A 14,966-nucleotide genomic window follows, 5' to 3' on the forward strand; every position below is an offset into this window, starting at 1 on the left:
TTTGGGTGAAGACTGGGCCTGGCGAAGGCACGAGTACCAAAGCCCTGAGCAGGGGTGTGCGGGGCGGTGTGCAGGCAGAGTAGAAACGGGGGGGGGGGGGGGGGGGGGCGGAGCCTGTGGTAAGTGTGGAAGCCAGGGGGAGGGGAGGTCAGGGGGCAGACGGTGCAGGGCCTGGGAGGCCGTGGTCAGGAGTTTGGATTCCTCCTGATGGTGAGGGGAGCCATGGAGGGGTTTTGCCTTTTAAAAAGTGGCGAATGGAGGGGCGCCTGGGTGGCTCAGTCGGCTGAGGTGGGACTCGTGGTTTCGCCCAGGTCGTGATCTCCGGACTCCGCTTCTCCCTCTCCCTCCCCCTCTGTCCTTCGCTCGATCGCTCTCTCAAAAAAATAAATAAAATATATTTTTTAAAGATTTTATTTATTTGAGAGAGAGAGCGCGCGCGCGCACGAGGAGGGGGAGCAGCAGAGGGAGAGGGAGAAGCAGGCTCCAGGATGAGCTGGGAGCCCGATGCGGGGCTCGATCCTAGGACTCTGGGATCATGACCTGAGCCAAAGGCAGACGCTTAACCTACTGAGCTACTACCCAGGCGCCCCAGTTAAAAAAAGAAAAAAATTAAATAAAAAAGTAAAAGTGGAGAATGGAGCTCGGTGGGGGTGGGGGGTGGTCAGAGTGCAGCGCGAGCTCTCACTACCACCACCCCCCCGCCACACCCGGCCCCCCGGGGCTCCGCTCCTCCCCTGCTCGGCGCCCGGAGAACTACCTCCTCTCCCAGACAAAGCAGCTTAAGTGCTGGTGCAAATTCAGACCCCGGGGCTGGGGGTGGAGGGATGGGGGGTGGGGGGGGTGAGAATCTAACCCCCTCGCTCCGATCACGGATTTTCCAAAAGATGTTTCCAGACAATGGCAGATCTGTTTCCTGTTCAGAAAACAAATTCTCCCTCTCCTCGTGTGTGCCTTGGGTCTCCCAGCTGGCTTCATTTGAACAAAGGGTTTTAATACAAAAGCAAAATGAACATTTCTGTTCATCCTTCACTGTTCCAGGGAGGAAACTGAAGTCTCGCGAGAGAAGTGACCCCACTAAAGTGGCAGAGAGGGTCCCTCCACTCCTTACCCTCCTGTCCCCAGTGCCCCAAATGCCTGCCCCCGCAGGGGCCCGCGGTTTACTCTTGCCACTCCTGTTGCCTAAATGTTCTCTGCCTTCTGCTCTCCTAGTATCTTCTACCCTCAAGACGGTCAGCCATACCATCCCCCGCCGCCCCGTACCCCTCACCGAGCCTTCTATCACAGGTGTCCCCTCCCCAGCCCCTCCACTACAAACAGAATTCCTTTCTCTGGCCTCCAGCTGTGCTTCCTACAGCACCAGCCCGGCTCCGATTACCTTGCGCTGTTATTTAACTGTTTACACAGAAGCCTCCGCTACTAAACCTGGAGCCCATTCCAAGGTTCCTGCTCCCCACCTGGCACAGAGCAGGCGCCCCAGAAATGACGCTCAGATGCCCTGGCTACGGAGAGAATTCTATTAAATGCTCCTCCTTTGTCTTTTCATGCCTGTGTCTCTTCTGGCAGGCTCGTGTTTGGGTTCTCTTGTTTCTTATTTCTGAATCTTCTGGCGAAATTCTGTATTCGGTAGAATACTGGACATTAAGATAGAATTTCAGGTTGAGGTCCTCCATCCAACACTCAGTAGCTGGGTGAATGTAAAGAAGTCACTTTATTTTTTGGAGCCTAGATTTCTGCATTTGTAAAATGAGGGGGTGGGTAAAAAGGGTCTCGAGGTCAACCCAAATCCTCAAGGACAATGTTTTTCAAGCTGTAGGTCTTAACTCACCAGTGGACCACAAAATCAGTTTAACAGCTTCAAGACCACAAGTCTAAATACTGTTTCCTCAACTATTGTTTCAGTTAAATACTCTATAACTGTGTGTACTGGCTCATAATATAAAATGTTCTTTCCTATTGTGAATTGCTGTTTCTGAAAAAAATAAACTTTACCTTTCTCAAAGGGTAAGATTCTTTGTATACCAACACAATTCAAAACTGCCAGGCTAGAAGTGGGTTGGGACACCTCTAGGGCAGTAACCAGAGCAGCTCCAGAAACCCACTCAGGTGGAGAAGTAAATGTTAGTAATTTTTTTTTTGACATGTAATTGACATGTAACATTATCAGTTTCAGGTATACAACATAATGACTGGACAAAATGAGTTAATCACTTTTTGAATTTGGAAACCTATAGTGATGGACCAGGAATTCGTGGACAGAATGTTGTATTAGAGACAAGTCTTAAAGCTTGGCTCCTGCCCTTACTCATTCCATGACCTTTGGAGCTTCAGTTTGTTCATCTGCTATAGGAGATGAGACCAACCAATTGTCACAAGCCCCGGGCACGGATCTGGCACACATAAGTACAGAATAAACGTTTATTTTTTCTCTCTCTTTAATTCTCACAAAACATGGCCTTTTTTTTTTAAGAGTTTATTTATTTATTTGTCAGAGAGAGAGAGAGCACAAGCAGGGGGAAACCGGCTCCCCGCTGAGCAAGGAGCCCAACTTGGGGCTCGATTCAGGGACTCCGGTATCATGACCTGAGCAGAAGGCAGGCACTTAACCACCTGAGCCACCCAGGTGTCCCATGGCCTTTCTTTTTATATCTCTTTCAGATAAAGTTGATGAGGGCAAGCCTTGTCTTTCTTACCTGTAGTTAGCTTTATTTTATGGTTTAACTTAGTTCAGATCCTGGAGATCTTTATCAAATGCATTATAAGACTTGAAGAAAGAAAATTTTTTTAAGTTTATTTTTTTAGTCATCTCTACATCCTACACGGGGCTTGAACTCAGGATCCTGAGATCAAGAGTCACATGCTCTTCCAACTGAGACAGGCAGGTGCCCCTCAAAGATAGAATTTTCTGTAAGCTGACTTGAACAACTCAAGTTAAAGTCACTTGGGAATCTGTTCTTAACTTCCTTGTATTGAGCTATGATTACATGGTAATTCTTTTTTTAATCTGTGTGTATGCGTTTTTTTGTTGTTGTTTGGTGTTTTTTTGTTTTGTTTTGTTTTTTTAAGATTTCATTTGTTTGAGAGAGAGAGCGTGAGTGGGAGAGAGAGAGAGCACAGAGATAGAGCGGGAGGGAGAAGCAGACTCCCCGCTGAGCAGGGAGTCTGATGTGGGGCTTGATCCCAGGACCCCGGGATCATGACCTCAACCCAAGGCAGACACTTAACCAACTGAGCCACCCAGGCACCCCATGTTTTTTGTTTTTAATATTTTATTTTTAAGGGGCACCTGGATGGCTCAGTTGGTTGAACGTCCTACTCAGTTTAGCTCAGGTCATGATCTCAGGGTTATGGGATTGAACCCCACGTCGGGCTCCCCACTGGGCATGAGCCTGCTTGGATTTTCTCTGTCCCTTTCCCTCTGCCCCTCCCCACCCAGCTTGTGGTCTCTCTCTCTCTCTTTTAAAAAAGAAAAAAATGCACCCCCATTCTTATCATTTTTCACAGCTTTCAAGGTTGGAATCTCTGACTCTTGGATCCTGAGTAGCTGGTAAGTGACATCCGGCAGACCCTGAGCAGTGATGAAACGCTCCTGAGCTCAGCCCTGTCTTTATTCCCTGCTGGCAGCAAGATGGCCCCCCCCCGGGGGGGTGGCGGGGGAAGGCTGGGACTCTCAGCAGGGTACTTCCCGCTGCAGGTGGTCGAGGGTGAAGGGAAGAGCAACAGGAAGTACCTGGACTCTCTTGTTTAAGCTCTGGCTGTGTTTCCTGTGATTGACCTACTCAGTAAGTCATTCATTCAGCAGGAGGGGGAGGTTGGAGATGGTCAGATCTGGGCTCCGATTCAGCTCCGGCACTTGAGTGGTGTGACTTTGGATGACATTAACCAACTTTCTCAATTGGCCCAGAATTAAAGGGTTTTCTGGGATGTGGCACTTCCAGTGCTAAAACCAGGATGGTCCTGGGGTGCCTGTCTGGCTCAATTGGTAGAGTATGCCACTCCTGATCTTGGAGTTGTGAGTTCAAGCCCCACGTTGGGCATAGAGCTTACATTACATACATAAATACATACAGGGATGCCTGGGTGGCTCGGTTGGTTAAGCGTCTGCCTTCGGCTCAGGTCATGATCCCGGAGTCCCGGGATGGAGCCCCGCATAGGGCTACCCGCTAGGCAGGGAGTCTGCTTCTCCCTCTCCCTCCACCCCTCCCACCCCCATTCATGCTCTCTCTCTCAAATAAATAAATAAAATCTAAAAAAAAAAAAAAAAAATACATACATACTTAAAACGAGGATGATCCAGACACGATTGGGACGGTTGGTCACCCCAGATGGGCTACTCAAACCCTTCTAAAGCCTCAGTTTCCAAGTGTATTCCCCCTATCTGCTGTCTGCTTCTCTGCTCCTAACCACCTGGGGTTGTGCTTTTCAGAGAACAAAAGAGCAGGGAACATAGTTTAATTCCATCTAGTCAGAAGAAGCTCAAGGTTGACTGCATGCTCCTTTATCTGCTGAAGCTGAACTTCCTTTTTTTTTTTTTTAAGCCCAAAGGGAAATGTATTATAAGGACACAAGAACCCAAGGACAGGTGTGAAGCTGGGCATCAGGAAGGAACTAGAACCAGGGACTCATATACCATCAGAAATGGTCTCTCCAATGCTCTTGCCTGCTGGCTGCTACTTCCACTTCTCTGGTCCATGTGATGGGAGTGGGGTCACTGAGAGCTCCTAACTTGTATATCTAACAGATTCAGTCATCCAGGCAGTCATTCAATCTCAGCCCCGAAGTTCCAAGGGAGAAAACTACTTGGTCCGGCACCAGTGAGGTGTTAACCCAGTAACACTGGGTTAACAGTGTAGGAACCATTCAGAAAAGGTGATTCCTCAAATGGTGGCGCTAGTTAGAGAACCCAACAAGTGCCCAGGACAGGGCAGAAGCTGTGGGACTCCCCCACGAGGTAGGCTAGTGCAGTGGTTCTTGGAATCACCCGGAAGTCCCTAAGACTGCCACCTGGGTCCCACCTCCTGGGAGACTCTGATTGTCTTGGTCTGGGGTGTGGCTACAGCATCAAGCTTTTATTCTCTTTTTTTGTTTTGGGTTTTTTTTTTTAAGATTTTATTCATTTCCAGAAAGAGAGAGAGAGCACAAGCAGGGGTAGGAGCAGAGGGAGAAGCAGGGAACCTGATGCAGGACTCGATCTCAGGACTCCGGGATCATGACCTGAGCTGAAGGCAGACCCCCTAACCGACTGAGCCACCCCGGTGCCCCTACAGCGTGGAGCTTTTTTTAAAAAAGCTTCCCACGTGCTTTGGGTGTGCAGCCAAGGTTGTGAGGCTCTGCCCGGCGCTGCGCGCCTCCAGATCACCTAGCGCCTCTGATGCGCCAAGTCTGGGCGGAGCCTGAGATCGGCAGGCCAGGGCCCTCCCAGGAGATGCTGCGCTCGCCCGCCCTCGGGCCGCTTGGGGCCGTGAAGTTCAAGCGCAGCACCGCCCAACAGGGCTCTCGGGGGTGGAACGTTCGCGGCCGCGCTGCCCGGGTCGGCGGTCACCACCAGCTGCACGCGCCCATGGAGCACCTGAAATGTAATTACTGAGCCCGAAGCACTCCTGAGTATTTTATTTGAATTAAATTGAATTTGAAGAGCCGCATGCGGCGAATGACTCCTGCACCGGACAGAACAGGTCTGGTGATCTCAGCTAGGGGGCGGGAGGGCACAGCTGAACCGCCTGGGGCATTTCCTAACCCACCTCAGGGCCGCTGTTGCTGCGGCTGTCCTCACCGCCCCCCATCTCAGGCCCTAAAACAGTGGAAGAGAATGGGGGGGCAGAGGGATAAAGAGTGGGCGCTAGAGAAGGCCCCGCAGGCGATTCTGAAGCCCCGTCCTTGCTCGTCCTTACTCACCCTGTGAGAGCCGCGCCGGAGAGCGGTCCAGTTATACCCACTTCGGGGTCACAAACCTCCCCGAAACCTAGTGCCCTAAGGCAGTGAGACTGATTTTTCTTATAAATCTGTTTTATTTGTTTTCTTTATTTTTTTCTTTATTTTTTTTTTATTTTTTAAGATTTTATTTATTTATTTGGGAGAGAGAGAATGAGAGACGGAGAGCATGAGAGGGAAGAGGGTCAGAGGGAGAAGCAGACCCCCCGCTGAGCAGGGAGCCCGATGTGGGACTCGATCCCGGGACTCCAGGATCATGACCTGAGCCGAAGGCAGTCGCTTAACCAACTGAGCCACCCAGGCGCCCTGTTTTCTTTATTTTTTTAAAAAAGATTTTATTTATTTGAGAGAGCGAGCGAGAGAGAGAGCACTAGATGGGGGAGTGGCAGAGGGAGAAGCAGGCTTCCTGCAGAGCAGGAAGCCCGATGCGGGACTCGATCCTAGAACTCTGGGATCACCACCGGAGCCGAAGGCAGACGCTTAACTGACTGAGCCACCCAGGTGCCCCAATAAATCTGTTTTAACGAGGGCTCAGTGGGGTAGTCTCTGCTGCACATCTGAGGAGTGGCTCACTTACAGGTGGGTGGCTGATGTTGGCTGTCATTTGGGACTGTAACTGGGACTTTCACCAGGTCACCTACATGTATCCTGGGCTTCCTCACACATGGTGACTGGGTTCCAAGAGGGAACATTGAGATAGATAGATGATAGATGATTGATAGATAGATAGATAGATAACAGATAGATGGATAGCAAGCCCAAGCCAGGTGGGAGCTGTCTCTTTTTAAATATTTTTTTATTTTTATTTTTTAAGTTTTTTTTTTTTTTAAGTAATCTCTACACCCAACGTGAGGCTTGAATTCACAACCCCGAGATCAAGAGTCATATGCTCCACAGACTGAGCCAGCTAGGCACTGCCCCCCTTTTTAAAAATGTATTTATTTAATTTTCTAAAAGTTTGTTTAAATAATCTCCACACCCAATGTGGGGCTTGAACCCACAACCCTGAGATCAAGGTCCACAGATGGAGCCAGTCAGGCATCTCTGTCTCTGTCACTCTCTCTTTTTTAAAAAGATTTATTTATTTATTTTTAAAAGATTTTATTTATTTATTTGACAGAGAGAGACATAGCGAGACAGGGAACACAGCAGGGGGACTGGTAGAGGGAGAAGCAGGCTTCCTGTGGAGCAGGAAGACCGACACAGGGCTTGATCCCAGGACCCTGGGATCATGACCTGAGCTGAAGGCAGACGCCTAATGACTGAGCCACCCAGGCGCCCCTATTTATTTATTTTAGAGGGAGTAAGGGCAGAGAGAGAGAGAATCTTTCAAGCAGACTCCCCGCTAAGCATGGAGCTGGAAGCGGGGATTGATCCCAAAACCCACAAGATCACAACCTGAGCCAAAACCAAGACTCCAACGCTCAACCGACTGAACCACCCAAGCGCCCGCTGTCCCCTTTTTTTTTTTTTTAAAGATTTTATTTATTTGACAGAGAGAGACACAGCGAGAGAGGGAACACAAGCAGGGGGGAGTAGGAGACGGAGAAGCAGGCTCCCCGATGAGCAGGGAGCCCGATGCGGGGCTTGATTCCAGGACCCTGGGATCATGACCCGAGCCGAAGGCAGACGCTTAACCAACTGAGCCACCCAGGCGCCCCTGTCCCCCTTTTTTTTTAACCTAGGCTTGGGACATGCTGTCATTTCGACTCTCTTCCATTCATTAGAAGTCAGTCACTAAGGCTAGCCTCTGTTCAAGAGATGGGGGACGGGACTCAACCCTATGACAGAAGAAATGTCAAGGATTTGCAGACACGTTTTAAAACCACCACATACACTTAGAAGGGAAGAGTCCCAAGGACAGAACTGCGCACCCAGCAGCCCACAAGCCGGCTGCCTAGTCTATGAGAATTAAGTTTTCTCTCGCTGGTTCCAGGTATGGTCAGGTTCCTCCCTGAACACCCAGCCCCAGGAGCACCCCTTCAACCCAGAAGACAACCCCCCCAGGGCCTGTTTCATAGACTTCTGACCCAGAGACTTCTCTATTGCACACACTCCTTGAGTTACTTCCTGATTTCTGTTTTCAGAAATTCTTGAGCACTGGAGTGGGAGGAACCTGAGCGTCTGGACATCTGGGTTCTGATCCCTGCCCTGCAGAAGGTTGTAAAAAAAAAAAAAAAAAATGCAGGCTGGGGCGCCTGGCTGGCTCGGTCAGTGGAGCATGTGACTCTTGATCTCAGCGCTGTGAGTTCGAGCCCCACGTTTGGTGTAGAGATGACTTAAAAATAAAATCTTAAGGGGCGCCTGGGTGGCTCAGTTGTTTAGCATCTGCCTTCGGCTCAGGTCATGATCCCAAGATCCTGGGATCAAGCCCCGTGTCGGGCTCCCTGCTCAGCAGGGAGCCTGCTTCTCCCTCTCCCACTCCCCCTGCTTGTGTTCCCTATCTTTCTCTGTCAAATAAATAAATAAAATCTTTAAAAAAATAAAATTTAATTTAAAGAAATATTTTTTTTAAGATTTTAAGGATTTTATTTATTTATTTGACAGAGACAGCGAGAGAGGGAACACATCCATCTTGAGAACGTTTTCGTCTTTTTTTTTTAAGATTTTATTTATTTATTTGACGGAGAGACAGCGAGAGAGGGAACACAAGCGGGGGGAGTGGGAGAGGGAGAAGCAGGCTTCCTGCTGAGCAGGGAGCCTGACGCGGGGCTCGATCCCAGGACCCCCGGATCCTGACCTGAGCCGAAGGTAGACACTTAACAACTGAGCCACCCAGGCGCCCCTAGAGAACGTTTTCATCTTGTCAAACTGAAATTCTATACCCATTAAACAGCAACTCCCCATTCCCGTTTCCCCCCAGTCCCTGACAACCCCCATTCTACTTTCTTTGTCTCTGTGAGTTTGACTGCTCTGGGGACCTCGTACAAGTAGAATTCTACAGTATTTGTCTTTTTGTGACTGCTTATTTCACTTAGCATATGGTTTTCTTTTCTTTTAAAATTTTATTTATTTGTCAGAAAGAGGGAGAGCACAAGCAGGGGAGTGGCAGAGGGAGAAACAGACTCCCCGCTGAGCAGGGAGATTGACATGGGGCTCGATCCCAGGACCCTGAGATCATGACCTGAGCTGAAGGCGGACACTTAACCAACTGAGCCATCCAGGCGTCCCTAGCATATGGTTTTCAAGGTTCAGCCATGTTGTAGCAGGTGTCAGACTGTCCTTCCTTTTTGGCGCTGAATAATATTCCACTGCGTCTATGCAATATATGTGTGTGCATATAGCATTTTGCTTATCCATTCATCCGTTGATGGACATTTAAGTTTTTTCTACCTTTCAGCTGTTGTGAATAACGCTGCTAATAAACACAGGTGTGCAAATATCTGTTTGACCCTCTGCTTTCAGTTCTTCTGTATATACATAGAAGTATAATTGCTGGATCACCAAGTAATTCTATTTTTAATTTTTTAAGGAACTAGTTAAAAAATGTTAAGCTTTTTTTTTTTTTTTTTTTAAGTGATAGGAGAGTTAAGAATTAAAACATTCAGGGGCACCTGGGTGGCTCAGTCAGTTAAACATCCGACTCTGGATCTTGGCAGGGGTCATGATCTCAGGGTCATGAGATAGAAACCTGAGTCAGCCTGCATGGTAAGCATGGAGCCTGCTTGGGATTCTCTCTCTCCGTCTTTCTCTGCCCACCCCGCACCCACCTCGCTCATGTGCGCAAGCCCACGCTCTTGCTCGCTCTCTCTCAAAAAAAAAAAAAAAAATCAAAACATCCAGTTTTGATTCTAGATCATAGCTGATCTTCCTGGTTTTAATAATGTTTATCCTTGGGACGCCTGGGTGGCTCAGTTGGTTAAGCGGCTGCCTTCGGCTCAGGTCATGATTCCAGGGTCCTGGGATCGAGTCCCACATCGGGCTCCTTGCTCGGCGGGGAGCCTGCTTCTCCCTCGGCCTGCCTCTCCCCCTGCTTGTGTTCTGTCTCTCTGACAAATAAAATCTTTAAAAAAAAAAATAATAATAATGTTTATCCTTCTAGTGTATTGTCTTTTTTTTTTTTTTTAAAGATTTTATTTATTTATTTGACAGAGAGAGAGATAGCGAGAGAAGGAACACAAGCAGGGGGAGTGGGAAAGCGAGAAGCAGGCTTCCCGCCGAGCAGGGAGCCCGATGTGGGACTCGATCCCAGGACCCTGGGATCATGACCCGAGCCGAAGGCAGACGCTTAACGACTGAGCCACCCAGGCGCCCCGTGTATTGTCTTTTTAAGGAAAGACTAAAACAGAACATACATAATTTTCAGTTTTTACTTATGTATTCACTTATTTAGATTTTTAAAAACTTTTTTTTATTGTTGTAAATACCTGTAACAAAACTTACCTTAACCTGTTTTTTTTTAAGATTTTATTTATTTATTTATTTATTTATTTGACAGAGAGAGCGCAAACAGGGGGAGAGGCTGGGAAGAATCAGAGCAGGAAGCCTGATGTGGAGCTCAATCCCAGGACCCTGGGATCATGACCTGAGCCGAAGGCAGACACTTAACCGACTGAGCCACCCAGGCCCTAACCTGTTTTGTTGGGGTTTTTTTACGTTTATTTATTTTTTTTAGTAATCTCTATGCCCAAAGTGCGGGTCGAACTCATGACCCCAAGATCAAGAGTCGCACGCCCTTCCAACAGAGCGAACCAGGTGCCCCAATCTTAACCATTTTTTTTTTTTTAAGATTTTATTTATTTATTTGAGACAGAGAGAATGAGAGAGACAGAGAGCACATGAGAGGGGGGAAGGGTCAGAGGGAGAAGCAGGCTCCCTGCTGAGCCCAATGCGGGACTCGATCCCGGGACTCCGGGATCATGAGCTGAGCCGAAGGCAGTCGCTTAACCAACTGAGCCACCCAGGCGCCCCCAATCTTAACCATTTTTAAGTGTCCAGTTCGGTAGTATCAGGTTCAGGTTTTATTTTAAGGCTTATGATCTCATCAAATTATAATCACATCAGGTTTCAGCATGTGTCACAGGGCCTGGAGCTTCCGGACTCTATTTCCACCTACTCCCATCCCATGCCACACTCTGTGCTCCTTCCGGCCCTTTCCTCAAAACCGCCAGGACCGAGCAATGTGAGTCACGCTGCCCTTGTAACCATCTTCTAAGACACTAACGTTTCAATGTACATTCAGATACTTATTTTTCAGTCTTTCTCATTAAATGGCTGTCATTTTGCAAAAGAAACTATTAGTCCTGAGTAAGAGTTGTGTTGTGTTGGGTTGCTTGCCCAACTAGGAATTCATATCTATGCTTCTCCGGTCCCTCCCACATACATGGGTTGTATGACCTCGGGCACGACACGGCCCTTATGCGGGGCCTGCTTGTCATCTGTCCGCCAGCGAGTTAAACTAGACAATCTCCGAAGGGACCCAAGTGGCTGACGATACTCCCTCATGCCCCCCGCCAGGCTCCTCTTGACCCCTCACCCCAGGAGAAAGGACCAGGGTGGCAAACGTCCAGAGCCTTGGAGATAGGCCTAAGCCTGATTCTGGATTCTTCCCAGAGGCCCTACTCTGTTGCTACCCACGCCTCGCCTTACAGATGTCTTCCAACCAAAACTGAGGCCACATGGTCTGAAGACAAAGAGATGTATGTTCATGAGAAGTATGGGGAAGGCTGGGTCAAGCAGGAGGGGGTGTGGGCTGGGGGGCAGGAGCCCATTTGGTGGGGCCCCGTGGGCAGGCCAGGGACAGGGCAACCGCCTGCGGGGGGAGCCGGGAGCCTCGGGGCTCTGCACACCGACCTCTTTCTCGGTCTCCAGGTGAATGTTCTGGGGCCTGGGGCTTGGCTATGAGGTGAGACTGAGTTCAATACAAGCATAGCCCATTCGGGCCCCACCTCTCGCCAGGAAACGCCTCCCCACCACATTGACCACATCCCCCCAGGTTGCCTAGGAAACACTCCACTGGGGCAGAGGAGTTGGGGCACCATTGCCCAGCAACAGGGGGTGCCCTCCCTTCCGTCCTTATCTGAGGCAACTGCCCGGCACCCTCCTCCACAGGGAGGAGTGCTCTGAAGGGAGAGCCGGGAGCCTCGGGGCTGCCCCGAGCTAAGGTGAGGCTGCAGGAGGGCCCTGCAGGTGGGGGGCCTGGTAGGCAGAGACAAGCAAGGGAGACAGAGCCTGCGGGGGGGGGGGGGGCGGTGGGGACAGGTGCAGAGGTGGGGCCTGACACCTAGCACGACAGCAACAAGGGGGAGCCTGTAGAGAGCAAGACCCACTCCACGGAGAGTCGTGAGGCCGCCGGAGCGTCCAAGGTGCCAGCCAGCGGTGGGTGGCACATACACACGGGGTGGGAGCGGGCAGGGAGGAGGGGAGCTTCTCATTCCCTTACCCACCACTTCCTCTGAGGCCCAAGCAAGACCTGGGGCGCAGGGGTGCAGTGGGAAGGGGGTGCTAGACAGGAGGAAAGAAGCCCTCGGGGGCCCTTAGGTTTCGTCTGAGGCACCCCCGGGTCTGAGAGGGAACCAGGGCTTCTGGAAGCGAGCTGGGGAACCTGAGCGGGCGTGTCCGGCTGCCGGCCACGGAGGGACCCTGGCTCTCCAGCCTTCTGCCTCTCTCTTGCCCTTCTGGGGTCCCCTTTGCTCCTCTGTCTGTCGGGGTCTATTTCCCAGGCCAGATACCAAGCCCCTTGGGCCTCTGTCTCTCTCCTCACTGTGGTCTGGACACTCATGGCCTCTCTCTCTCTCTCTAGGCCCACCCTGTCTCATCTGCTTCCTCTCCTGACCCCTGTCTCTCCAGATGCCTTCGACTCCTGAGCAGCCCTCTGGGCACACGGAGGGACTCCCTACATCAGAGCTGGGTTCGTGGCCCCCACTGCCCTGCGGGCCCTGCATCCCCATCATGCTGGCCCTGGCCTCCCTCTCTGCGCTCTTCCTCCTAACAACAGCCGTGTTGGCCGAACGCCTGTTCCGCCGCTCACAACACCCAGACCCCAGCACCCATGCACCCACCCTGGTCTGGCGCCCCGGAGGAGAACTGTGGATTGAGCCCAGGGGCACCCCCCGAGAGCGCTCCGAGGACTGGTACGGATCTGCGGTCCCCTTGCTGATGGACCAGGCCCCAGACCCCCCCATCCCCGGGGGCACCTTGGAGGCCCACGCAACAGCCCCACCTGCCCCTTTAGCCCCACTCTCCCCGTTCGGCTCCTTGGTCCCCCGCACCCCACCCAGGGCCCCAGCCCGCAGCACCTTCTGGGGGCCCCAGGCCTTGGACGAGAGGCCCTGTGTCCCAGGCTTGGTGAGCTGGGCTGAGTCGGAACAGAGGCCAGAGGCCAACGTGTACTTGGGGAGCCCCCAGGCCCAGAGGCAGCGACTAGGAAGCCCTGATCCTGAGTGGGGCCTCCAGCCTCGGGTCACCCTGGAGCAGATCTCCGCTTTCTGGAAGCGTGAAGGTCGGACCAGCGTGGGGTTCTGAATCCCCAGGGCCTGGAGGATTGGCCTCCCAAAGACCCCTGAGGAAGGCCCTACCTCAGAGAGTCTCTCCGACGCCTTAAGGCCCTGAAGCTCCAGCCCAGGAACCCAAGCTGATACTTGGGCCCCTGGGGAAGAATGCCGCCCACCCGCCGCCAGCCTTTTACATCTGGATTTCAATTCCCTGGATCTGGGGCCAGGGGGGCTCCGTGTGGACAGAGCCGGTGCTCCAGAGGAAGCCCAGAGGTGCCTCTCTTTGGCTGCCCAGGCCTGCGGCACAGAGAATTGGGGATGGGGCCGACTCTGGGCCAGAAGCCACCAAAATCACGTTGCAGATTAAGATCTCAAGGTACCAGAGAGGCAGAAAATAGCATCATCACTGAGGCTTCCACCTTCCTTGTGCACCTAAGATGCTGGGATCCGAGTGCGGGGGTCCCGTGGATGCTGAAGAACAGGCTGAGTGTGGATGACGAAGGTCAGTCCCGCCAGCAGGAGGGGACAGGAAGCCAGCCTCCCAGAGCCACAGATCATGCCTCCAGGAAAATACACACAGAGGTCAAGACCAGGCAAAGGAGCGTCTTATTACACCTCAACTGTGGCTTTGACCCCCAACTTGCAATAGGGACTTGGTCAGCCAAACTGGAGAGGCCCCTTCCTTGCCTACAGCTGGGACCTCACGTCAATGGCAGGCAGCCCTCCGACTCTGACCCCCTGCAGGGGGAGGGAGGCCAGCCAAGGAGATGTGAGTTTGATCCAATACGGAAAGGAACACTGTCCCAGGGCAGAGCGGCTCCTAATATGCGGCCTCTGGCCACCTTCCCTCCCAGCTTGCTGGATCAGTCCAGAGAGACAGATTTGCCGCAAGGCAGGCTTATTCATAAAGCTCCATCCTGAAGAAATGGAGCCCAGAGATGTCCTTGGCCCTAGAGCTATCTGTCTGAGCTGATCTCCTCTCTGGGAGAGGAGCTAGGAGCTGGGAAGAGGGGAAGGGGTTTCCGTTCCCAGGGGTCCGACTTCCCCAACTTCACTCATGAATGTTAGGATTTTTGTCGGACCACTTTACCACCCCTGTACTATTCTTTACTTTATATTTTTCTTTAAGATGATGTACTGTTTGCTTAATAAATTTATTTTAAAAGGAACCTTTTTTGTATCACTTCTGCAAATGGAAAACCAGTATCGCTTACTATAAATAGAAGGTTTGACATGAAAAGAAATACAAGGTAAACAAAGATATTAGGTAGACATTGTTCCCATTCATTGACTCAAAGATCTGCTTTTTCTTTGTTAAAGGAAAAGAGAACTGATGGATCAGCAAGGGTTAGGAAAGTGTTAGACATCCTCATACTGTCCTGCAGCCTCCTCCCTCTCCCCTCCCCGCCCCCCCCCCCCCCCCCCCGGAAGCTCTGAAACAGACTGAGAGTCCTACACGGAGAGCAGCCATCCTGTGCTCTTTAATGGCCAGGAACCTCCCCTGTTCACACCCAGGAAATGCTGCTGGACAGGGGCCAAGAGTCAGCTCTTCCTGCCGGGGCCTTAAGCACTTGGGCTGGACTTCCCCTCTCACGCCCTGGGTGC

General features: G+C 51.3%; 1 protein-coding gene across 5 annotated transcripts; it reads left to right on the plus strand.

Annotated features, from left to right (window-relative positions):
* The first annotated feature begins 3,498 nt into the window (after window positions 1–3,498).
* On the plus strand, window positions 3,499–14,525 carry CUNH16orf54 (chromosome unknown C16orf54 homolog). 5 transcript variants are annotated; one of them, XM_064592965.1, is made up of 3 exons: window positions 3,499–3,544; window positions 11,386–11,567; window positions 12,671–14,525. In XM_064592965.1, exon 3 carries the CDS (start codon window positions 12,718–12,720, stop codon window positions 13,390–13,392), a length of 675 nt encoding a protein of 224 aa, XP_064449035.1. In that variant the 5' UTR covers window positions 3,499–3,544; window positions 11,386–11,567; window positions 12,671–12,717; the 3' UTR covers window positions 13,393–14,525. The 5 variants fall into 5 exon arrangements, with proteins under 5 accessions (XP_064449035.1, XP_064449036.1, XP_064449034.1 ...); XM_064592966.1 differs by lacking the exon at window positions 3,499–3,544 and adding an exon at window positions 10,154–11,050 and having other exon boundaries at window positions 12,718–14,525; XM_064592964.1 differs by lacking the exon at window positions 3,499–3,544 and adding an exon at window positions 10,157–11,050.
* The last annotated feature ends 441 nt before the right edge of the window (window positions 14,526–14,966 follow it).

This window comes from Mirounga angustirostris, unplaced genomic scaffold (genome assembly GCF_029215605.1).
Source record: "Mirounga angustirostris isolate CCGP_5_RB_7025 unplaced genomic scaffold, mMirAng1.0.hap1 SCAF_5, whole genome shotgun sequence".
Taxonomy (NCBI): Eukaryota; Metazoa; Chordata; class Mammalia; order Carnivora; family Phocidae; genus Mirounga; species Mirounga angustirostris.

Coding starts and splice junctions, on each gene's coding strand:
- CUNH16orf54 (XM_064592965.1), top strand. CDS start 12,718: ATGCCTTCGACTCCTGAGCAGCCCTCTGGGCACACGGAGGGACTCCCT.